This window comes from Oreochromis aureus, linkage group 16, assembly GCF_013358895.1.
Source record: "Oreochromis aureus strain Israel breed Guangdong linkage group 16, ZZ_aureus, whole genome shotgun sequence".
Classification (NCBI taxonomy): domain Eukaryota; kingdom Metazoa; phylum Chordata; class Actinopteri; order Cichliformes; family Cichlidae; genus Oreochromis; species Oreochromis aureus.
Genome location: NC_052957.1, coordinates 7,083,532 through 7,109,864, shown reverse-complemented (window position 1 = coordinate 7,109,864; position 26,333 = coordinate 7,083,532). Strand labels below are relative to the sequence as shown.

The 26,333-nt window shown below is 39.6% G+C and overlaps 2 protein-coding genes across 3 annotated transcripts in view; one reads left to right on the top strand and one right to left on the bottom strand.

The window, feature by feature from the left end:
• Positions 1–1,714: 1,714 nt before the first annotated feature.
• LOC116309441 (ly6/PLAUR domain-containing protein 1-like) lies at positions 1,715–25,632 on the top strand. The gene is made up of 3 exons (XM_031726028.2): positions 1,715–1,974; positions 7,453–7,581; positions 21,878–25,632. The coding sequence occupies exons 1-3, from the start codon at positions 1,926–1,928 to the stop codon at positions 22,117–22,119; spliced, it is 420 nt and encodes a 139-aa protein (XP_031581888.1). The 5' UTR covers positions 1,715–1,925; the 3' UTR covers positions 22,120–25,632.
• The window catches only part of gpr39 (G protein-coupled receptor 39), a 63,602-nt gene continuing 39,293 nt past the window's right edge, over positions 2,025–26,333 (bottom strand). The window contains exons 2-3 of one of the 2 annotated variants that reach the window (XM_039600339.1): positions 26,062–26,113; positions 25,678–25,895 (exon numbers count right to left, since the gene is read on the bottom strand). In XM_039600339.1, the coding sequence (XP_039456273.1) occupies positions 25,865–25,895; positions 26,062–26,113 (83 nt within the window). In that variant the 3' untranslated portion in view covers positions 25,678–25,864. Of the gene's footprint in view, positions 2,184–25,677; positions 25,896–26,061; positions 26,114–26,333 lie in introns of those variants that run through there. The other variant, XM_039600340.1, reaches the window with a different exon arrangement.

Here is a 26,333-nt window from a genome sequence, read left to right as displayed (position 1 = left end):
GTAAATCTTCTCATTCCTTAAAATGTAACTTAAATGACCGTCAGCTAATTCGAAGTTCGACCAAAGGAGGGATTCATAGCATTTAATTGCGTCTTAATGTGCAATTATCCAAGTTCCAATTAAGCAGATTAACGCAGTAAATCACAAACAGCCTCTCAATGCACCACAGACACAGATTATAACGGGCTGATCGCACCGAGCCTGAGTGAAACTGCTGGAGTTTAGACCAAGGATTGAAGCCTCCCTCCTTTGAGACCCGTAAACGGTGACAAAGCATGACCCGCCTTTGCTGCAGATCAGCAGTTTGCCCTCATCTGGGTTTGTTCTGCACTGAAATCCTCTTACTCCCCGTGCAGCTCTCAGTGGACAGGTTGATACGAGGGCTGCTGTAGTTCACCCAGGTTTCAGCTACATGTGAAATATTAGCCCACCATGTACGGCGCTCGGGAGACTGATTCATCTTTTGGATTTGTAAAAGAAAATACAGCCGGTTTTTACCCCCCAGAGTTCTGCAGACAGACTTATTTGTCTTTGAAAAGCATCTGAAAGCTGCTTCGCCTGACCAGTACTGAACCGGAGAGCTCCTCCGTTTACAGTTTTACAGTCTGTTCACAAAAACTGGAGCTCACACGTTTAATCATCCAGGGTTTGTTCCCATCTTATGACACGTGACTAACAGCAGGAATTTGTAGGAGCTCAGACAACTTACAGACCACTTTAAAACTTCATGTATGATTGTACTAAACTCCAGATTAGTGGTGTCAAACACGTGGCCCGATGGTCCCATTTTATCATAGTTTGAATGAAGCTTTCCACAAACTGTACCCGTGACCTCTGACCTCCAGTCCAGTGTTTGTGGATCATTTTCTGGGTCAAAGACTGAAATGGAGCTAAAACTTTTGGCGAAGTGATTCCTATAACTCATGAGATGAATAAATCTGAGTAGGGACTTTGGAGGTCAAAGCACTAAATCTGTGGCACTTTATCGTCTCATTTCTGTTTAATAATGAGCCATAAATAAGAGACTGTTGTTATTAGGAGCCATCAGAGGGATTTAAGGCAGCTGGAAGAGTGAAAAACGTTAATTATTTATGTCAGTAAGTCGATGTTAGACTCCCGTGATGAATGAGACTGAACACAGGTCAGAAAATATCCACATACTACTAGTACTGCTACTACTGTGAGTACTACTAACAATAAGAAGGAAAGTTGGTGAAGCAGAACTTTATTCCAGAGGTGGAAGAGGAGGGAAAGTTGAAGAATACAAAGATGATGAGGAGTTTGTGAAGAAGAAAAAGGAGGGGGAGGAGACTACGAAGGAGATTAGAATGAGACAGGAGCTAAGAAGGAGACAAGAGATGAGTAGAAAAGGGAGGAGGAGGAGAAGTGGCTGGTGAAGGACTTTGATCCAGAAGAGGAAAAGAAGAATTAGGTGGACAAGAAGACGGTCAAGGAGGAGGAAGCTAAGAAAACTGAGAATCAGAACGAGGAGAAAGGACAAGGAGAACTAAAAAGATAAGAGGAGAAGAAGAGAACAGAGACTTGAGACAAGAAGAGGAAAGAGAATGAAGATGAGGAGGCGAAACGGGAGAAGTAGAGGAGGAGGCGAATACTTGGAAAAGGAGGAAAGGAAGAAAGAGAACCAGGAGAAAACTATGAGACTGTAAATAGAGGAGAAGAAAAGGAGGTGATGGAGGAGGAGAGTGAGAAGGTACATGGTTAAAGTTTCTTTACCACGTGGTGCGCAGTGTCTCCGTGCACGCGCTTGTGTGCGTGCGCAAGGAGGATAAAAGCGCGTTGGAGGCGCGCGGGAGGCGTCAGGCTCACCATGCCAGGCTGCCCGCCGGTGCTCCGTGTCCGCACCTCCGAGCCGGCGCGCCTCCGTCTGTCGGACTCCCGCGCGGAGTCTCACTGATCCGCGGACGATGCGGCTCCTCGCGCTCTCCTCTCTGCTCCTGCTGCTCCTCGGCTCAGGTATGGAGGCTGTTCGTTGGTGGGAGACAAACCGGGAGGCTCTCTGCTCCTTTTTCTAATGAGACTGATATGGATTTACTCACATTAAACCTTTATTACTGTAGGAGGCTCAGTCTGCACGCGCGGACTGTGCGCTCCGGTGCGCATGAAACGATCCAGGTAAGTTTAGGCGGAGAGAGAGAGAGCAGAGCCAGGGGCCTTTCCAGGGTCTGGAAAGGAAGAGAAAAAGACCCAAAACAGAAAATTTCATCAGAAATAGACACAGAGGAGGATTTTCAGCTGCACATGCAGCTCTCATACGGATTTATAACATGAAAAATGTGTGCACGAGACTTTAAACAGCGATTTTTGAAAATTTAATAACTCATTTAAAAGTGTTAAAGTAAAAGTCGCAGTACTGTTTAATAGAAAAAGTTTCTGCGTAGAATATGCTTAAAGTACTCAGTGTGTACAGTCACATACGTGACATTACAATTGGCTCATTAATGTGTATATCAATTTAATGTTGTAACTGGACAGGATTTAGTTTTAACTATAAAACTCAGCATCATATATGTTCATATTTAAAACATACGAATTACTAAATAAATAAACAGTAAATATAAAATAAAATAAATAAATGGATTACAATGTGTAGTACAGTTATGATCAGGTGGCCCAACAAAGTTGTTGTTAAAGGTACTTTTAGTAAAAACCTTCAACACAAACGTAATGAAAGCTTTTGCCACAAGGTGGCAGCATTTTAAAGATAAGTTACACTCTAGAAAAATGAAAAAAACAGAAAATGTTCTTCTAATTTTCTGCTTTTTTTATTCACGTATTTGCTTTATACAAGTCTCCATAAATAGTAAATTTTAGTAAATTTGTCTTACAGAACATTCAATAGAACTTAAACAGATAGTTATGTATCAAATTACTTAAAAGTTTTAATTTAAATGCATACTGATTTTATTTTGACTTATTTTGATTTCAGATTAATTTTTACCTTCTTAAGATTTTTTTTCATATTGCATTTTATTTTATTGAGTTCTACATCTTATTTTACCAAAAATAGTTTAAATATGTTTGCTGTGTTTAACTTAATCTTTACCTTCTCTAGCAAGATTTAACAAATTTGTTTAAATAAAGTGTAGTTAAATAAAATATATAGAGAAAACAAGTTTAAAAAATTACAAAAAAGAACAGATCACAAATGGAAAATGATTAAACAAAAGAGATCAAAAAGAAAACACAATTGGATAAAAAATGATTGCGATGTAGTTGTTTATCCCAACCATCATCAAATTCTTCTTAAAAATATTTATGTATTGCCAATTTAAAGAGACGATTTCTACATTATTTAACGTTTATGTTTTATGCTACAAAAATAAGGTTACGTATAAAAATACCCTGAATTCTGTACAGAAGTTTAGCTAAAAGTAACGCTGTGCAGTTTTGACTCTTACTCGCTGCACCACCTTGTGGCTGGTAGTGGTATTACTGGAGAGTACGGCCTGGCCTTTTTTCAAAATCGTACAAAAATCTCTGGAGCACATCATGGACATCACATTACAGCCGCTGTTTCTTCCCATTCTTCTGCTGGTTTCAGTTAATTTTTAAACAAAACACATTTAAACAGACAGCTTCAGTGCAGTCCTTCAGTAAACGTGCTGGAGTACACTAGCACCGATATTACTGTGCTGCACCCCTTGTGCAGTTCCCAACAAAAAGCCAGAACATAGTAATCTGTTTTTTCTTTTGGAGTTTCATATCTGAGTGGTTTGAAAATAAGAGAAAATGTTTAAATAGCATATTATTATTAATAGTATTAGGATGTGTTGTCTATTAGACAGACAGAGGTAGTACTGTACTATATTTATTCTTATTTTATTTTATTCTAATTTTTGCTTCATAACTTTTGCACTGTCCACTTCCTGCTGTGACAAAACAAATTTCCCACATGTGGGACTAATAAAGGTTATCTTATCTTATCTTATCTTAGCATAATAACTATTTTACAGGATTTATGATGCATCACATTTTTTCCAATACAGCATACTGATTGCTGGTCCATTTTTCACTTTCACTTCTACTTTATCAGCAACACAGAGTGCAAACATCAACTTTTGTTTCAAGCTGACCTGAATTTCTGTTATGGAACGGCTGTGTGCAGGCAGGAAAAGGACCCAAAGTGCAGACACTCGGAGGCAAAACTTGAACTCAAAACAGCTTTAATGCTAAACTCAAATGTAACATAACCGGGTATATCAAAATAAAGTTATGCGGGAAGCCTGACAGAACACACAGCATGGCATAAGAGTAGATCACAACACCGACAAACTGAAACACAGGGCTTAAATACATAGAGGGAGCAATCAGGGAATGGGAAACAGGAGGGAAACACAGCTGGGGCAAATCAGGCCTAACGAAACAGGGGAAGCAAAACCAGATACATTAACATAAGACATGCACCTCCAAAGTAAAACAGGAAACATAACACAGACTGAACTTAAAGACACAGACTCACAGGCAGGTACTGCAACAGAGGGAACAGAGACATAAACTATAAGACAGAACTCTAACAAAGAAACCAAAGACTAGAAATGATAAATAATATAATAAACTCAAAACTTTGGGTCAACGACCCAGGCATCCTAACAATTTCATGTGGAGGTGATGAGAGCTGGATCTACAGTGCACGCTTTCCACGCCTGAAGGCAGCGAGGAGCGAGACCAGGAGCAGGCTCATCATTTTTCCTGCATTCATGGGTTTGTGCACCGTGAATCCATCCCCTGGGGTCAGACTGTCATTGCACAGTTTTACGGTGAAACCCAGAGGTGTCGCACGGAGAAGGAAACCATGTGCACTGTGGAGCCATGTTGAAAACACAGGATTTGAAGAACACAATGTTTGCTCGCCACCTGGACTCTTCCACTTTCAGAAAATGAAAAGTAAGCTTGAGGATCACTGTTCTGACACACTGAAGAAGATCCAGCACCCGGTATATTTCAAGTAGAAGTACAAGAAGACAGAAAAACACTTGCTAAAAATGATCCAGAGAAACCCGAGAGGTTGATTCAGAACAGGATAATCTAAATAAGCCCGTACATCGCTGTTTTTTATCTAAAACGAGAAGGAGCTGCAGCTTTTCCTTAGGCTTAGTTGGCAACATCAGCAGCCGCCTTTCTAAAATAAAAAGTGCACAATAACTCATCTGGTTTTTAGACTTCTTGAGAAGAAAAGGATCCTCCATGTCCACAGCACCAACGAAATGCTGTGCGGCTGTCTCCTGATACAAAAAGTCCTGTAACTCATAATTCATATCCTGGGATTAAACCTGCTGAAGAAGAAAACACTGAGACTAGTGATGTCATGGTGCTTTTATTTTGTAGGGACAAATGCATGTGCACTTAATAATGCAGAGCAAGAAATCCATAGGGAAGCATGTGTACCCACACATTACATACATACGTATTTATAGCTGTAAACGTTCACATGCATGGATATTTGCACAACAGCCGAATAAAATAAAACTACTCGTTTCTCTTTTAACGTTTCAGAATATTTCTAGTTTCAAATCATTCTCATTAAAGAGGCTGGTTATCTAAACCTGTGCTGCTGCTGCAACATGAATCTCCACTCCAGGAGTGGATTTTGTATCACAGCGGTGCTCCTCTGAACATCCACTCCAGCCTGTGATCAGGGTTATTAGGATGCCATCTTCGGGCAGGCAGGATCAAAGTGTGGCTGTCCGAGAAGATCCAAACGTAGGAGACACACTTTTATTGAGAAACAGCGTGGCAAACAGTCCAGATGTGGAACAGGCAACACAGCTGTTTTTGCTTTGGGTGTTTTCTAGTTGTATTTTGTTTAATTTTTATGTTTTTTTAATTCAGTTTCAGTGGGTTTGCTTGTTTCAGTTTAGTTTTTATTGTTTTAAAATCTGTAGTTTTAGTCTTTATAATTTATGTTGTAAGGAAGGCATGTGCTGGAGGCACAATAGAAGGAAAATAGATTAGAGTAGAATAACTTTATTGTCTCATTAATGAAAAAAGGCAAAAATCAGTGAATTTATGATAAAAGCAAAACAATGGCTATCAGCCCACATTCATAGATATTCATTTATAAAACTATACAACTATAGAAATACATCCCACCATGTTATTATTCAGTATACTGACTGTTTTTGGCACAAATGACCCTTTATAAGCCTTTTTGATTGCTAGAGGCGTCCTATAACCTCATCATGAGAGCATTAATTCAAGATTAAAGGAGGCTGTTCATGGTTAGCAACAAAAGACCAGGCTTTTCTTAAGACAGTGCTGGTGATACAGCTCATCCAATGAAGTTTATTGTTGACAATAGGAACAGGTATTACATTAGAAACACAGCTTGTTGACTCAAAGTATCAAACACATCCATCAAAGTCTGATCATGTAAACTCTAAAAAAAAGTTTTTACTATATGAAACTAAGTTTTTCACTACTTGTAACTATTTGTTTTTCAGACTTCATAAATTTTCTTGGTCACCCCCAGCAGGTGGCCGCCCCTCCCTGAGTCTGCTTCTGCTGGAGCTTTTGTCCTGGTAAAAGGGAGTTTTTCCTTCCCACTGTCGCCAAGTGGTTGCTCAAAAAGGGTTGTCTGATTGTTGGGGTTTTCTCTGTGTTATTGTAGCAACTTTACAACTTTACCTTACAATATAAAGCCCCTTGAGGCATCTTTTGTTGTGATTTGGTGCTGTATAAATAAAACTGAGTTGAAATTGAAAATCACCAAAGAGAGGAGATGAAACTGATAGAAAAAGACAAAAACATGAAATTATCCAAAACCATGACTCTTCTTCTTATAGATTTTTTTTTTTTAAATAACCTGAAGTTAAAACACAAGATGAGAGGAGCCTGAGGAACTGGTTATAAACACCTTAAATGTCAAAATAAGATGATCCATGAGTCAGTCAGCCACAGAGACATGAGGATCTATATGTAGCCTCTAGACTGTTTTAGTGATGGGTAAGACTTGAAAGGTGCTGTGTGACTGATCCCCGTCTCCAGCGTGTGACTCGCTCTGTTAAAAATATATCTTCTCAGTTATGAAAAATAGATTCTGATTCGGGTCAGGGTGCTCATGACCTGCACTGGATTTCTGCCGGAAATCTGTTTATCCTTCGCTCCCAGTAAATAAGCTCTCTGAAGGACACTCGGTGTAAACAAGTCAGCTTCACTGTGGAAACGGACAAATATGAGCTATCAAAGGGAGACATGATGAAATGTGCTGCTAAGATAAACGCACCAGCAGCAAGGCAGATAAATAATTGAGCATTATCTGTCACACAGATTTGAAACGGTGCAAGTCAAAGGCAGAATATTTAACAAAGTAAAACTCGACTCCACTTTGAGGTGAAACTTTCACGATAAAGCTGGAGGAAAAAACAGTGTCGAGGACGTTGTTGGGCTGAGTTATCGTGAATGACGGGGTTTCTGTGTGTGTGTGTGTTTCAGGGCTGGCTCTGCAGATCCAGTGTTACCAGTGTGAGATGACGCACGACTGCTCCACGCCAGAGTTCATCGTCAACTGCACCGTGAACGTGCAGGACATGTGCCAGAAGGAGGTCCTGGTGAAGGAGGACGGTAGGTCATGACCTTGGTGTAGCGGATTGGATCTGCGTGGTTCTGAGGAGCTTTGCAATAAAACTTTAACAGAATCCCAAACTCAAATATATAAACTAAGAATTCAGAGCGCACAACTGTTCCCCGTGTCTCCAGGCAGGATTAGCGTGTTTGTGTTGGTGGGCGCTCAGGCAGTTATATTTCCTCAGCCGGAGGAAATCTTGTAAACAAAAGGCCGTTTTGAAGTGACGCCAAAGAAACAGTTTGTATTTCTGGCATGTTTTAAGGCTCCCCTCTTTGTGCAAAGACAGGAGAAAGACAGCTCTCCAGGCGCCACCGCCGTCAGCTGAAATCAAACTGATCTGAGGTCAGCGAGGACAGGGCCCTCGCCACACTACGACTATCATTAGAGGATGAAATACTTAGCTGCGGGGCAGCTTTCATGGATATAAACTGTGCCATTTTCATGTGAGAGGGAGATGTTTTGCATACACAGACAACTGTGTCCTTTGTGTGAGATCAGACTTTTCTACACCTCATATCCTGCGAACTATAATCCAACAGAGCCTGACAGATAAACCACCAGATCTGACGCTTCGGACGATATCAGCTCCCTGCAGATACACTGCTAGCAGTGTGCTGGCCTGTAAGTAATTGAGGTCGTGTGAAAGAAAAAAGAAAGAAGAGTTTTATGGACTTGGGGGGGAAATAAGGAAAGAACTGGAGCGAAGTTGTGGGATATTGGAGTAAAAGTGGAAAAGGGGAAGAAGGGAACAGGAAGTGATCTGCACTGGAGTCTAAAAACACAAGAGGGTGAACAGGGCGCTGTAGGCTAGAACAGGTTAAACCAACTGTGAGGTTTCAGTTCTAAAAAGCTGATCAGAGTTAGCTCAATAAACTCGGAGTATGTTCATCCTGAGTTTATAACGACCTTCATTCTAATCCAGTGAACTGAGGAGACTAAAGAATCCGAATTATCATGTTTAGCTTAACAAAACCAGAAAAATGAGTCCACTCATCCACTCAGTCATCATTTGCCCAGTCGAAACTTCCCTTTATAGACAATAATCATGAAGTACGACCAAAACTTATTCAGCTGAAGCATCTCAGGGACGTAAATGATGATTAGAAATATGAATAAAAGGTGTATTAGCCCACCCAGTAACACTGCTGGAAAAAATAACATGATCCTGAGACTTACATGACAAACATTCAACAAGGTGCTGGAAAGATTTCTAAGATTTTGGTCCATGTTGACATGATAACATCACACAGTTACTGCAAATCCATGATGTGAATCTCCTGTTACACCATGTTCAAGAAACCAGTTTAAGATGATCTGAGGTGTGTAATCATGCTGGAAGCAGCCGTCAGAAGATGGGTACAGTTTGGTCATAAAGGGATGGACACAGTCAGCAGCAACACTCAGGGAGGCTGTGGTGTTTAAACAATGCTCAGCAGGTACTAAGAGACAAAGTGTGCCGAGAAAACATCCTCAATCAAAGAAGCTCTTCTGCACACCCTGAATGTAACAAGTAGTTATTTGAGTTGCCGTTACCTTCCTACCAGCTCAAAGCTGGTCATTCTGATCATGTCTACATACCTAAAAACATTAACTTGCTGCCACGTGATTGGCTTATTAGACATTGGTGTGAAATGAGCAGGTGTCCCTAATAAAGTTTCACGTGAGTGAGTGGTAATAGTTTAAAAACAAAAAAACATTATGGCGACCAAAGTGCAGCCACAGTCCATCGTTTATATCCAGCTTGTGGTTTCAGTGTTTGAAGTTCAGTGACGTAGGGACCCACAGTGTCTGTGATCTGCGGTTTCAGGTGCTGGTTGGACCTGGCGGCTTTGGATTCTCTCCCCCTTATTCAACATGTTCTGCAGCTGCTTTCTTTTCAGAGTTGTGCATTTGCATCGCTTTTGTTCAGCTCACATTATTCGGTATAAAGAATGCGCAACCTCGTTATGAAGGTTTTCAATCTCATTTAAAAAGCGCGCTGACACTCGGCTTTGACAGTGTTCAGCAGGGGCTATTCAGACTTGAAGTTAGCAGGAACGCACAGAAAATCCCACAAAAACCCTGCAGTGTTTACATCCCTATCTGCTGGTGAGAGCGCGGGCACTAAAGGTCACTCTCCCTGAGGTGTCCTTCATTTTAATACCCAGTGGAAATTGGAGGCGTGCATGCGGGCGAGTGGTGTTGTTACTCCCTCTCTCTCTCTCTACAGCTGATGAGCAAACTCAATAAGTTCCTGTCTTTGGAAATGTGGATCCCAATTCAAAGGGCGAGCTCGCTGCACTGTGGTGTCGACAGTTCTTTAATAAGAAAATTTCTGCATGAATGCTCGTGTACGTCCCGGCTTTTATCTCGCAGTGTTATCATTAATGCTGCTCTGCGAGTACAAGGAGGGCTCGGGAATCCGGCTGACCGCACCTTATCGCTGTTTGCAGTGCAATAGATGGATTCACAATAGCACCGGTACCTCTGAGCGACGTGTCCGAGTGATAAGAATGAAAATTTGTCCAGCTGTGTGATTCTTACACAGTACACTTGCTCTGAGCAGCTACAAGTGTGCGACTTTGCATGCAGCTCCTCAGTGCAGATGTAGGAGCACATCCTCGGCTGGGGCTTGAAGATCAGTGCTTCTGTATCTGAAGGCGTTAAACAATCATCTGCTTTCTTAAAGGCAGATTAGAAAGGAAGGAAATTTTCAGGCCTGAAGAACGATTTTACACCCACTCCAGAGGCACAGTCTAGAGCCAAAATCTGCTTTTTTTGTTCACCATGATTTTTCTGTAACCAGCATTCATTGTGATGGGAATGATCACAGTTTCTGAAAAATGCTCCCAGTTAATGTTTGTGATGTAGAGTAACAGAAACAAGCATCAATGTTTGATCTGCTTTCTGATAATTCATTGGAAGAAACTTGAAAAAGTGCATTCTGGGTAAATATTTAGGGCTCATTCTGCCATGTGAGATATCAGCTGCTCCTTTGTGCCTACATTTAGATACCATATTTGTGTTTGTCTGACAGCCTTGCTCCATTATATTCCAGTAATTTATCTCATTTTTAACTCTCACCTGATGCCTGCCTTTTGTTTTCCATCATAATCCAATGCAAAAGATCCAAGCTGGTTCATAAAAAGGGAAGGACCCCCCACCTGATGAACAGCCCTAAACTATTCCTGTTAAAGGACCAGCAGTGAACAAAACCACATGCAGAGCAAACATCTTTTCCTATGATGGCAATTTTTTCTGCTGGGCAGCATGAAACAAGCTCTGCTTCCCGTCTTCTATTACTATAATCATCTTTCTCCTCTGATTATGTCTTGAGAAAAGATAAAAGGCTGTGCTTTTACCTTGGAGACGGATGTTTATCGCCCGTGTATTTAAAAAAGGAGATGATTGTCACGCTCCAGTGGGCCACCTTTCATTTCAGAGCCTTCTCCTTTAATGGAGGGAGTCGATTTACTGTAATAAATGATATGAAAGTGGTCACCCTGCAACTCCTCAGAGGCAGTCTCAAAGAGACGGTAGATTAGTGTAATGGCACACAAACTCACACCAAAGAAAGTCTGGCATTAAAGTATTTTTGCAGGTGATAGTGATAAAGTATTATAATAATATAATTAAAGGTTTTGATGTGGAAATGTCACAAAAAAGAAAGTGAAAATACTTCCTTGGAGCTCACTGCCTGCAGATGGCGCTGTAGGGTTTGAGCGTGATGTGTGTCGGGTGACGGTCCTGGGTGGACGCCCTGGCGGTCTGACCCCCGGCTGCTGAGGTTAGCTACTGGGATGTGAAACTCCACCACTCTGGCAGGGAAGCAGCCCAAACTGGTATGTGGGGTTGACTGATACCAGGTAGATATACTCAGACTTACCTCAACACACAGCTCGGGCTCTGAAACAGTGTCCTGGAAAAGGGCTGGAGCTGCCCTCGATGAGAGGAGGCTGGGGTGGGCCTTCTAGTATCCCCTTGGCTCGCTGCCAGTACCTTTAAGTTTTTCTCGGTGAATGATAAGGTTGCTTCTTTAGGTTTGGTACCAAGTCCTGACTGTTGTTTGCACTTGTTTGCAAAGCAACAGTCAGGAGCACCCAGTCTTCTTGGAGTTCCTGGGTGCAGTGCTAAAGCGTGCCCCATCTGCAACTCCATTGTCCTGCTGGATAACTTCAATGCAATGACAGAGAGACCTGGAGGAACGTGAGTGGGAGATCTTCAATTTCCACCTTCAACCAGAACTCCAACAGCATTCTGAAGAAGGCTTGGGACACTGATTCCAAATGGAGCATCTCATTAATCCCTCTGGCACTCCTTCCATAGAGGATGCAGTGGACGGGGGGGGGATGTGTCACCCATCATTTTGCAGCAAGGTCTCACACTGGTGAGACTGCCATTCAGAGTTGGACTTGCTGGTGTCCAACTCTGAGAAATCTGGAAGAAGACCATTTTTTTTAGTAAGGGGAGAATAATTTTTAGCCAAAGTATTAAAAAAGTTCATCTAAATTATCTCAAATTTGGCACTGCAGTTACTCAGGTAACCAGCAACACTTTTGCCAAATTTGAAGCTGACTATATCAATGAATGGGCAGATGTTACTGGTAACTGGTAACCTTTCAGTAACAAAAATTAGCCATTCAGTTAATTTGTCATTATTTGAGGTTCAGAGAAAGGATTGATTTCTGGCTATCTTGAAAAATAATAAAACAGTCCTGTATCACGAGTATTAGAAGGTGCCCAGTGACTTTTTAAGTAAATCCAGCTGTAGTGATCAAGACAAGAAAAACAGCAAGCTTTTTACTAAGGAAACAAATGTAAACGTGCAGTTCAGCTGAGCAACATTATTGCTTAAAACTGTCTTCAAAAACATGTTTAACAGCCCATAGATGATCATCACTGCTGTGCGCTTCAGTCTTCCCTTCACACTAAACATGTAAAACCTTCACAGAGGCAGCAGACTAAATGAAACAGCGATGGCAAGACGAATAAGCGCAATTATTCCCCCTCGGATTCCTCTGAAAATCAAACGACAGTGGCTGATGTGTGGCAGCGCAGCACGTTAGGCAGCTGATGAAGGCAGATAACTAACACATCACCGGCTGAGCACAAAATCATCTTGTTTTTTTGTTGTTGTTGTTGTGAAGGTTTGATTTCACCACCTGAAGCTGCGGTGTCTCATCTCTGAACAGGTTTTTGAGGCGTATTTGCTGTTTTATGTGCACAGGTTCAATATTTGCCATCAGAAAAGAAATTCACTGACAGTATTTGAGTCAGAGCAATTCCTGGATTTCCTGTTTTTGTTCTTTAAAATAGATACAATTGTGTCAAAAGTTTCTTTGGAGAATCGCTTTCAGATACTGTTACTGATTGTATGTCTTTAGGCCTGCTAGTTCTTCTTTTGTCCTCCACTTGTTCAGCTTCCTCAGATTTTTTTAAGGACACAGCACACCATGACAATATGTGCCACATTTTTGGGTAATAACTCTTTGTAAATCATCCTCATTTTGCAAATATACTATTTTGTGTCTGTCAAACTCTATTATCTTAGGCATTTTTCACAGATTCAACTAAAGAAATTGGAACAAGTAATATGTTTCTGCAACAGGTTGAGAGTAACAAAATCCCTAAAGATACAATTTAAAATTGGTTCAAACACAACACTGTAGTTAAATGCCTTTTTTATGCTTCAATGATTCAGAGGTAATCTTTTAAGCATCTGCCCCAACAAATACCACTCACACGAATTAAACACGAAAACACAAGATCTTAAAAAGTAAACTGAATCAAGCAAACTCAAAACTAAACTGACATCAAAATGAAATAAAAGTTTTTTAATTAATGAAAAATATAAAAGTATTATAACCCTAGAGCCCTGATTACTCAGAGCTGTAACACCAGACTAATTCCTGTCAATGGGCCGGTTCAGATTATGTAACGACGGCTGATGACCCCAACCCAGCCACCGCTCGTCTTGACGAAGAGACCACAGAGCATCACGGAGCAAGATGGAGACAATGGCGGCTTCACCCGTGTCTGCCTGATTTCACTGCTTATCTAAATTAGCTTCTGCAATTCAGAAAAGTTAATTTACTGTATCAGAGAAAAGGAAATGAGACTGTGGTTACTCTCGGAAGTTTACATTCATTCGGTTAAATCGAGGGAGCGGGGCTGCTGAAGTTTGTCAGGGTGAGGTTTTGTGAACCAGTATTTAAAGGACTCAAAATGTATTATTATTTCTAAAAGGAAAAATTACAGGTCATACATTTTTGCACACTGTGTGGTTACTTGTGTAGCTCATGAATTTGGATGTTTAGTTTTATCACAGAGCAAACTGAGCAGGCTGCAGTGATCCTGAATGGTAAGCAGTATTTGACCACATGTGATGTGGAATTCTTTAACAGCAGGGAATGAACACCGACCAGCACAATGTGTGTGACGCCTGGAGAAAACAAAAAAGCATTTGCATCTGTATTGTGACTGAGTCTACTCTTTCAGCCATATGGACACTCATTGTCCGCTTCATGTAGTCAAATGTGTGAGGCTGTGTATATATAAATTTGGACACAGCCAGCAGGAGCTCGTTCATGACCTTTGGACTTTACATTTTGAAGCCTCAGGACTTGTTAATAGTCAGTGTGCTGGTTGTTGTTGGGTACCAACTGTGTGTCAGCCAGCCAAGTAGTAAAAATTGGACACTAACTTCTTTGTAACAAGGAAAAATCAGTGGTTCCATTGAATATTATTTAGTTATTAATTTTTTTGCTGTTGATGAGAAACTGGTCGTCCAGAGGTTGAAAGAAAAGCAATTGCACCTCTTGCTTCGCCGTAGGCAACTTAGCCTTAGCCTTCTGCTTTTACTCATAGACAGGTTGCCAAATGTTTGCAGATAACTGCAAACAACTGGAATCAGTGTGTGATGGGTTTCAAACTAATATAATGACAAACAGTACTTGTAGCAGCTATCTGTGTTTGTGACATTTTGCAATAGGGGACTCAACACCAATCGGTTAGTATCTAATAAACTCCAATATAAAAGTAAGGCTCATTCTGCAGTTTAATCGTTCTGCCTCATTCTGCAGTTTAATCACCAACCTGTGGAGGAACTTCTGAATTTCAAGTCTGTGGTTGGACTCTAAATGTAAGTAGTTATTAGATTGAATTGAATTTCTGTTTACTCACAGTATGCAGATACTACCACCACTCAGCAAGGTACAGAATCACAGCACAGGATTATCACAAACAGACTGCATGTACCTGCCAACCTGATTCAATAGCAGTCTGATTCCTTCTTACTCCTGTTTTGCTGTCTTGACACACAAAAGATGCTTTGAAGATAGCAGCTAACTGCTCCGGTCCCACATCTTCGTTCATATGACATTGCTAGCAAATTGCTGTTGTTGCACATATATTAAATGGAGGATGATGAGTTTGTTGTGCCAGACAGGACCTCCAGCAACCATTCGCGTTTTTCCCTAGCGACCAGAGGGTGCCAGGTGGGGTCGGTGATCTGTCTGTGGGCTGCAGCAGATGGTTGCCCTCCCTGAGCCTGGTTGTACCAGAGGTTTCTTCCTGTTAAAAGGGAGTTTTTCCTTCTCACTGTCACCAAGTGCGTGCTCAGATGAGATGGTCTGATTGTTGGGGTTTTCTCTTATTGCAGGGTCTCTGCTTTACAATACAAAGTGCCTTGAGCCAACTACTGTTGTGATTCAGTGCTATATAAATAAAACTAAATGGAATTAGTGATAAGCAACAGACTAACTTAGATCCACCTGTTATATACAGTAAATCAGATGATTTTCAAAGGTTGTTTTAAGGTTGTCCACATCTTGAAGTATATTTGGGCAAAATGCGGATCCACAAGTTACCCCAGATGTATTCATCAGTGCATGGAAAACTGCTTAGACATAGATAAAAGCACTATGGAAGTACCAGATCCACTTGTAATCCACTGTATATGGATGGACCACTAGTGTCAAGGTTGTAAGTCATCCAAAATGCTCCCTTTCTCTAGACTTCATCTTCTTCTACTAGACTTCTGCACACGGTGCAACCTTTGAATTTGGTAACTACTTGATTCTACATCCTTCACCAAAAATACCTGCTGTGAAATTTCACCGTCCCCGCTGAGCATTTATCTTGATGACATCTTTACTTCAGCTCGTATAACATCCGCTATCTCATTTCACTGCCTCGTCTGGTTTGATTTAAATGGACAATAAACTCTATAGAGCAGACTCACATCACTCTGTCTCCAGTAAGGAACTGTTATTTTGCACATGTCAAGGTCACTGGCAAAAAAACCCCAAACAAAAGCATTAGTGTTGATCCTGTTCTATGCTTCTTTAAAGTGTCAGTGAATCGCTCGTTTCTTTGGTTAAAAAGTCATTTAGAGGAGTAGCTGAAGGGTTTCCAGACACTTATTGGATCCTCCCTGTGCAGCCAAGCATGCTGATTCTCATTAGACTTCTTCTCTCTTCATCCTTTCACCCTTTTTGCCATAAATTAACTCAACAGCATAATTTAGATTGAAGTGCTGAATCTTTGGATCCCCATGCACAAATTAAACGAAATCCCACCCAGGCGCTTCAGATGTGATGGAGTGTTTACCTGATGTGCCGTGTGAGCTTCATTACGCTGATATCTGCTCCTGAAATGTGGCACATCAATGCATATATTCTCCACGCTTAAAGCTACTACATATGGAGTGTAATCAATACTCAATACTCAATTACAGAGCATGATGTCTATAAAGGATTTGTTCAGAATTTCAATTAGAAGAGCCCTCCTGGCTGTGTGTGAGCTCAGTGTGTGAGGTAATCGATAAAATATTATACTTAGTTATAGGTTAGTCGGCAGTTTTGCAATTAAACAAGAAACCTCTGTGATCTATAATAGACTCCGAGTGCTGCTGTTCAACTTATTTATTCATTAACATGTTTAAAAATAAGGAACATAAAAAAGTTTGGTGTACAGCTGCATCACAACACTGAATCAGCTCATCAACAGCAACTCGCTATCTTACTTTTAGCAGACTTTTAGAAGACAGTACAATCCAGGGGTATCTTATAGCTACAATTTAAATGTATAACATGCTAGCAGATCTCCCACTCTCTTGATTTCTGGTTTCATAGTCGGCGTGAGGGAAATTTCTATTTATAAATAATTACAGACTGCTAACATGTTAACATAAGTTAACATAAGTTAAGTGAGGTAACTTCATCTTATCAGGTTCGAAACTGCAACTGCCCAGTGACATTGTCTCAGCATTCAGTTAGCATGAGCCAAGAAGCTAGATAACGTAATTAAAAAATCGCTAGCAAATTATTATGAGTAACCTAGATTGGGCTAAAAGCAAATCTAACTGGATAACATATTTATCATTTTCTTAAATTAAATAAAGAAAATATTTTCCATTTTTTCCAGAAGATAGTGTTGGTAATAACAACATTTTTCCCCGACATTTTAAAGCTATGATATCATAACAACATGATTGGTCAGTAGCAATGTCATGGACCTTAACTCAACCGAAAAGTGTTTTGTACTCTATGGGACATTTTACCATAGACTACTATAGGATCAGATGTCTTTTTGCACATGTATCACCCACTGGTAGCTGTTACAAACAATGCAGGTTTAAGGCACTTTCACATTGGCTGCGCAAGATCTGGTCTTCCTCCTGAGCTACAGCCACCCCAGTTTTTTATTTTTCATTTCCATTTATCATGCTTTATAAATGCTGATACTGATATATCAGCAAATAGCTAATATTGGCTGATTACACTGTCTCACTGATAAATCAGCTTTACTAAATGGCTTTCCTTAAATGGGGTTTCTAGCTGTCCTCATTGAACATGTCTAATTTTGGCTCCACGCTATGTTCATTGCAAGCCAAACTTTATGCACCATGGATCTATTACATTTTGTTAGGCCATTAAGCCTGATACATGTAGACTAGAACACGGGTGAGGGCCCAGATTACAAAATAAAAGTGACAAAGAAAATAAAGCAGCAAGAATGGTAGAAGAAGCATCAACATCAAGATACTTAATGTGAGTGACAGATCGTCTTTATTGAACTTTAAATGAGAAAGTTAAAAAGCTCCAGAGACGAGAAAAAAATCAGTCAAAATCTGACAGGGTGTGAAAAAATAATAAAACTTGAAGCCTGATTAATGAAAAACTGTGACTGACATGTACAAATAAAAAAAGTTGAACTAATGATTGCACACAGAGGGTGGTGACTGGTCTGGAGTTTAAATAAAGCTTCTAAATGAAGGTATGAATGAAGATGAAGGAGCTGAAGAGGAGTTGAGGCTAGCACACCAATAAAAAGCCTGTTCGACTGTGACTGAAATGAGAAAAACCATCACATTTGTTTTCTTTGTCAGTAATATCCCACTTTTATTAACGCTCATTTTCCCCTGACTGAACATGTTACCCACTGTTTCCATCTTCAAATTACTGCTCAAAATATTAAAATTAAAAAAGACATATTGACTCTGTTCCTTGGGTCCAAGCATCAAAAAATGACTCATCTTTCTAACATGCTGCTGTTCCTTGTCCGTTAGCTTATTTATTTTTTGGCAGATACACGCTCCCAGAAACTACTCAGTCATCAGTCTTGGCCTTGCCAGGTTTTTATCAGCACTATTCATATTTAGCATGGCTTGAAGCTGCATTTTTAAAGAGCATTAGAAACGTACTAGACCAGGCATGATGCTAGGAGCTTAAAGCAGGGGTTTTTTGTGTATAAAGTCACAGTGAGATCAGATCATAGAACGGGACATGCTCTTTAAGTGTTTCTGAGGTTACAAACAATTTTTTTTAATTTTTAAACAAAACTTTTTCTGAGTTTGTTTTAAAAAATGTATCCGTCCACATCCAAGTGTTGTCAAGACCATCTCAAAGCAGCAGGTGGCGATATAACTCCAACCGTGAAGAAATGTTGGCCGTTCAAAAGACCTTGTCCACATTTTAACACTGAATCCAAGTTTTCCAAACTTTTCACTCTTGCAGAAGTTTTTCAAAAGCTCAGTTTTCAGTGATCCAAAACATCAAAAACAAACGGCCAAAACGCATAATAAAAGCTATATTTACCAAAATACCCGTGTACGTGTAGACGCATCCTGACATTAAGAATTCCAAACCCAAGTTATAAAGACAGCTTTGAAGATTATCCAGAACTCACCATGTCCAGTAGTTCAAAGTATGCCCCCAAACTGTCTGCCATCTATAATCCAGTTTTGAGATCCCTTCCCAGACGCCTTAATGCCCACTCACATCCTGGGCCATCTGACCTCAGGAAATCACATGATAGGGTGGGGCCAGGTTTCACAATGAGCTCACCCGAAACCCTGGCTGATTGTGACCCACACCCATTTTCACACCTTGGCTCATGTGATTAGGTAGAGGATCATCAGGGGGTCCTTTGTCCCTCTTTGGGGGGATACTCCCACTGGGTTTAAATCTGGGACTCTCCACCATTTGACTCTTAGAACTGAAGAAGCTTCTCGGATGAGAGGTGAAACGTCTTCAAGCAACTTAAAGAAGTCCAGACGCTTTTCTTTCCAAGCTCCTTAGACAATATATAAAAATATTAAAAGATCTGGGATTTATGAAATATTTTCTTTAAACATACAAATGTTAGTAATTGCTATTTGGGAATATGCATGTAGAGACTGTCAGTTTTCCATTTCCTTTGTTGCACAGTGTTTTTCCAGGTGTGTTTAAGACTCCAGCAGCTAAAATTCAAAATGTAAACACGGCTTCAGTCAGATTTTAATCTGCAGGCTTTGTGAGAGGATGAGACCTTTCCCTCCAGAGCTCTCTAACATTTCACACTGTCTTTCCTCTGGATTAGTCTGCACCTTCTGGGATCTCCACTGATATTTGCAGTGTATAAAACATGGAAGGATGCACAATTTAAATGAGCGTGCAGATCTTTGGGTGTTACTACGCCTGCATCAGTTTCACTTGGGTGGAGAGAGGAGTGAAATATTACAGGGGTTACTGCAAGTTCATGTTCTGATTTCTAAATTTCTTTAAAAGAAAATGTCACTAAAATGTTAAAGCCTCCCCCAAGTAATCTCACAAACACCTCTGACTTGTTGTCACGTGTACGTGTATACAGAATATGTGGAAAAAATTACCCTCTTTCATTCCCCTTGGCTTTTATTGCAATGTAGATCATTTTGTTTTTATAACTACATATAAGACTGTGCCTGAAATGCTTTTCAGAAGAACTTTAAACATCGAACGCAGTCACTTGAAATGTCTGTAAATATAGTTTTAAAGATATTTTATTATACTGGACGTATTTATTGCGAACTGGACACTGCCTCAAGGTTAAAAACGTATAAAGTGCTCCTTCACAAAAAAAATGAACAAGCTTGGATGGAACTCTTTACAGTCTAATACAATACAATCTAATAATTCAATGTGCGTCATTATTTTGATTGTTAAATGTATTTAATGCTGTCACTGTCAGTATGTGAACATATTGTGCAACACATTCTCTTAGAGCAGGTCGTGAGATAGTCACTATTGATTTGTGTTTCTTCTATTGTATATTTTTGTGTGTTCGTGGATGCAATTTTTTTATCTTTTAAAGCACAAAAATTCAAAATTTATACCCATGGGGGGGTTGTTGGTGGAGCAAATAATTTTTAAAATTTTCACTAAAAACTACTTTGTGAGATGTACGCGCACAAAACAACTTGGATTTGGAAATTTAAAAAAAAAAAAAAATTCTGCTTTGCTAGGTTTGTAAAACGATTGTAGCAGTAGTTGCCACTTCTTTAAACTTCTGTTTTAGGGCTGCAAGAGTGATGTATCCCCTCTAGTGACTCATCAACATACTTCATTAGGCATGAGTAAATAATTATGATTATTATTATAATAAATTAGACTCAGTTGTGCTACCATGACAGAAACCGAAATTTCTGTCTACATGAATGCAAAGAAAATTTCTTTTTCACTATTTCATGTTTTGCTGGGCTGAACTCTTACTTGGCTTAAAATGAAACTTCCCCCAAGTCTCTCAGGTTCTTCTTAACAGCCTGTTTAGTAACTTCTATATTAAACTTCTATGACACATTTTCCACTAACATCGAAAGGATGAGTTTTTTTCTTGTCCAGTACCAGCATTACTTTTACTTAGTTTTTGCTTTGCTCTCGTAGTTTAGCTTAGAAATGGAATCTACTAATCACCAACATCAACAGCTATCTTCCAGCTCAACAGATGGCAACACAAACTGCACATAACAATTAATACTAAGAATAATGTTGGTTGTGTTAACATCAAAAAGAAAGTTTTGTCAAACGAAGATCGACTGACCAAATGCAAATTAGACCATCAGGGAAAAACTCTTTTCTGTGGTTTGGTTTTCGTGATCCAACCAACTACGATCTGTCTTTTCTGGCTGGCTAACGTTTTCCTCAGACAAACTGTAAGACAGCAACAGACACATAAGCTGTCTCACTTGGCAAAATACTGTGCCGAGGCCTTTTTTTAAACTTATCTGACCAGTTTTAAATGACTTTGTAAGCTTACATTATGATCTAATGGTCAACAGATTCACATAGCCTAGCTAAGTTAAAACTAGCTGTTTACCGATTGCATATATAGAGACTTGATGAAAAGAGAGTCAAACAAATAGTCTGATCAGGCTCGGACACTAAAGTTACTGCTGCCAAAATCCTGAGAACAAATTAAAGTGTGCTAGCTGGCCAAATGAGTTCATTAGCTAATTTGTTCTGTGATCTTAACGATTGATTTTAGCTACTGTGTGATGCTAACATTTCATCTCCAAAATGTTGGTCAGGAAATGACAGCTTCTTACTAATTCCATATTATTGACAACACAAAACAGTTCCCTATTAATTTCACCTTTCAACCTCCAGTTTTAGATTTGCTGCATGCCAACAGTATATATATCTTCATAATCAGATTTTCCCATACAATAATTTAAAACACCTCATCAACGCTGCTGGTTGCTGGCTTTTCTATATCAGTCGCTGGTTACTGATTCAAGTGAAAACAGATGTTAGAAGGAAAAAGTACAGGCAGTAATTTATTAATTTTTGTTCACAATTGCAGTTATTTACACATTTTCCTTAAGGTTTTTTCAAAGACACGGAGGACAGCTAAGTGTAATGACTTGGCTGCATTAAGAGGTGTTTGTAAAAGAGGTGTTGTAATCATGTTTCCCTTCAAGTAGATGAAAGAACAAATTCCCAGTTACCCATCTCCATCGCACCCTTTAATCCTCTCATTATGAGGCTAATGCATCCATTTATGTCCTCATTTCAGGTGTGCACTACCGAAAGTCCTGTGCCTCATCTGGAGCTTGTCTTATCGCCTCTTCTGGTTACCAGCAGTTCTGCACCGGGAAGCTCAACTCGGTCTGCATCAGCTGCTGTAACACACCGCTGTGTAACGGACCACGCCAGAAGAAGCGACCCCAGCCATCTGCTGCCATCACCCTTAACACGCCACGGCTTCCTGTGCTTTCTTTCAACATCATCATCCTACTTTCCTCTATCCTGTGCTGACAGAACTTTGCTAAGACGTGCGTTGAAACAAACTGAAACTGTACAAGCTCTGCCATACATGCTTCGAAATGTATACAAGAGAAGGCTTTTTACAGCATTTGTTCTCCTGAGTCCTGGCTTTCTGTTGCAACAAAAACAACACACTAGTGGACAAAGTTATCGCCATGTGTCATGTCGTGAATATGGGTAAGATGAGGTGGAGAACAGTGCCGTGGATAAAACAGCTTCCAGCAGAGGGTTCATGAACGTCTGTCTCTATTCATGTACGCTGCAAGGTGGAAAAAGACAAACAGCAAAGATAGCATGTGTAATTTCCAGAATAAATCTCTTATTTCTGCTCTATCAATAGGTAAATGAATGGGGGAAAAAACAAGTTTTGCAGTGTATTCACCAACTGAAACAAAACATGTATGACATCTCCCAAATTAACATGACTTATTTAACCTCTTGGCATCTACCATGTTGTTAACAAACCACTGTGATAAGTATTGGGTTGGAGAAGAGGATGTTACCTCTAAAAACAATTCTTTATATGGGGTTTTGCCTTTATGTTCTATTAATATGGTATAATTTGAACTAAACAGGTTCAGATTCCACATAAAGTTCACTAGTGACCTTTTGGCATTGAGAGGCTATTGATAAATTAAATGATAAACAAACATAAAATGATAGAAAAACATTTCTTTTAATTTTAACAACCATTTCAGCCTCTTAGCAGGTATTTTACAAAGAGAAAGATGTTGACTCACACTGCCTGGCCAAAAAGAAATTTGATAAACACCTTTGAAGAAGGGACAAATTTGCAGTGGCATCATTTCAATTAACATTTATTTCCTTTCAGATTTTCATTAATTATTTTGCCAAGATCTTGTACTGATGATGGCAGAATCACTCCAGCATATCCCAAAGATTCTCAGTGGTTTAAGATCTGGATTCTGTAGTGGTCAATCCATATTCGAAAATGATGTCTCATCCTCCCTGAACCACTCGTTCGTTTCCTTAAGGCTACACACAGCTCTTTGGTCCTACTCCCTTGAATACTTTAAGTACTGTGGGAGTGGAATGCTCTGACTTCACAGAACATTTAACTGATTGCTGATCACGATCTTTTCCAGACACATTTCTTCTTTGGAGATGACGGTTAACTACCGTATTGGACAATACTTAGCTCATTTTTAGACAAGCCATTAATTTGACCCTTTCGAAAATGAGTAACATTATTTCCACAACCACGGGATCTGTCCCCAGACGAGGTTGGTTAAGAAAACAGAAGCTACTGGCTGCACCAGTTAGGGTTCAGAAACCTGTTGCTGTAGTAATTTTCCTATTTGCTTAGTCAAATCCAGGTGGTGGCTTTTTGTTGGCCAGGTAGTGTATGTTCTCAAACAGTCGTCACAGTATCTTCAGGTAGCTAAAATAAGACCTTTATGCAGTAAGTATGTAGTAATAAGGGGTGCTGAACTTGTGACTGACAGGACAATAAGAATGAGACTTCAGAGAGCCAAAGAGGTCATATAAATCTCCTCAACACAGCAAGCTTTGACTTTGCTTTAAAGTCTTAAGGTTGGCTGTAGCTGAAATTTGTTGCCATATGGAATTTATTTTAAAGATTGAGATGAGCAGTCACTCTATGTGGGAAACATCTATGTGCAAACTAATGATAAATTAATAAAATCTGCAAACATTTACTTTGAATCTAAGCAGAAAAAGTAATTACTTACATTTACTTTATATATTTAAATACTTCACAGCCGTGATCGAGCTTGGGATTCAACCTGAGGATGGCTGCTCTTTAACAAGTGGTTTAAACTTGACTGTTTTTGACCACTGTGTGACGTATACAGAGTGTGATTAATGTTTTTGTGTTGGTAATAATGAATTAGTTTTCCATAATGAATGAGGTTATTTTATTATATGGTTATTTAAATGCACGCACCCCTCTCTTTTTGGGGATGCTCGTGAGGTCAGTGGTTTTCAGACCTGTTCTGGCATGCCCCATACCCCACAAGTTTTACAACCCTCAACATTTTTATCTGAATAAGTATATTATTAAAATAAAGGTAAATGTAGCATCAGCATACTCTTAATTCCAATTAGTTTCATTTTGTATTTTCCCCTGGCTCTGCGCCCCACAGTTTGAGAACCACTGCTTTAGGCAAAGGTCCAAATATGTGATACGTTTTAAAGACTTCTCAAATAGCTGCAAGCAACAAACACAACTTCAGCTCCTCAGGATTCTCGGCAGTAATGTCCTGACCGAATACTCCTGATGTTGTCCGGAGTTCATGTATGAAAACCTCTCAGCTAGTTTAGGCCTCTAAATGAAACAAAGTAAAAATTAAAATAATTCCAAATGAGACACAAAGATGGATGCAGCCACTGTGATGTGACCCATTGGACTGTGTATGACCCAGTTAATCCTTCGTTTTGGCTTTAATTTGACTGTAACTTACAAATTAACATCATTTTGTATTCAGTATGACTTAAAAATAGCCACTGAGGCCATACTGTCATCAGGAAATCGTTTTTTACTGAGGTCATAGATCAGAGGTCAGAAACCTGTGGCTGTTTTGCCCATGTCCAGTGCCTCCCTGTGGGTTTGATAAAAAATTAATCTGTATATGGAAATAAATATAATAAACACATCAGAGAATTTGCAAGTTTGTGGACAAATTTGATTGCTTTCGCTACCAACAGGTTTTTTTTTAACTTAAAACTAATTTGATTTTCCTTCACTTCACAAATGTTCTCTTTAGTGGTTAATAAAAATAGGTAACTATCTTAATTTTTATTATCCTAGTTCTATAATGTCATAAATCCATCATAAATGTGGCATTATTGTTATGAAAATGCAAAGTTAAAATACCAAATAGTCATACAAAGTCACTGCAGACTAGTTTTAATTATTTATACCTATTCATAATGTTGATATGCTTGTTTATGGCTCAGCTCCCTTTTGATAATAAATTTTGCTGACCCCTGTCAAAGATCAGGGGAACAGAGGGCCATTTTTTCATACACTTCAATACAGCATGACTTCTTTTTCAAGTCAGCCACTGAAAATAATGCCGCTTTGAGGCACGTCCTGCCCTTTTCGGACCTATTCAGTCTATCCTGAAACCTCAAATTCCTCGTCGAAAGTTGCATTTTTGTGCCATTGCCTCCCTGCTGTCTCTGCCTCGCTGCCTAACGACATCAGAAACAGTTGTGTTTGTTTCAGGAAGGGACGCTTCAGCCAATTTGGGCCATGTAGTTCTCACTGTTTCACCACACCTCTGTGTTTTGTGCTCTGTAATGTTTACAGGAAAATGTTGGCACTAAAATGTGGAAAAATTGTGAGTGACAGTTCAGAGGGTGCAGTGTGTTTATCACTATAAATAAAAAGCTGTTTTTGTTGGAAATTATCTTACTGTCACAGTGATTTGGAAAAAAGGAGGACAGCACCAGCTCAGCTTTCTAGGCTGCTCCGAAAAATATCCCAAATCTAATCCAGTTGACTGTGAGATGCAGTTAAAAGCCTGTTAAACAATAAAAAATGTAATTAAATAGACGCTGCACTGACTCTACTCACTGACTTTACTGAAATGTTGTCAACTGTGTACATACAGGGATCCACAGACAGAAACATATACTTTAAGTTAATCAATGTTTTTGTTATAGTGCATATAAAATCATCACAGAGGTATTAGAGCTGAGATGAGGCTGTTCTCCTTGGGATAAAGTCAGACATGGCTGGACATTCATCTCAGGAGTCGGGCAGGTAGCTCCATAGATGACTAGATAAATTTAGAAAAGAAATTTTAGGATACACACAAGCCAACTTCATAAATGTCCTTGATAAAATAGCCATTTAGACTGTAATGGAGCAGTATGATGACTGATGGGTGCACGAGAACAGACAAGAATACAGATCAAGGAAGGCTTACACATCAGCACATATACCTCTGCAGACACCTGGGGCGAAGCATGTGATGGTGGCAGGTAACACAACAGGCTACAAAGAAAGCAGAATGTTGTTATAGTTTGTTAAATGGAAATATTCTGTTTCTTTTGCATATTTGAGACACGTGAGACACAAATGATAAGAATTTAACTATGTATTTATGTTCTTCTGTAGTGAGCTGAATCTAACCTTTAAGTGAAAAGGCTGTATATGTCAATGAACATTTCTGAATTCATTTCACCTGCTTTGGTGCAAATCAAAGTGACAACAG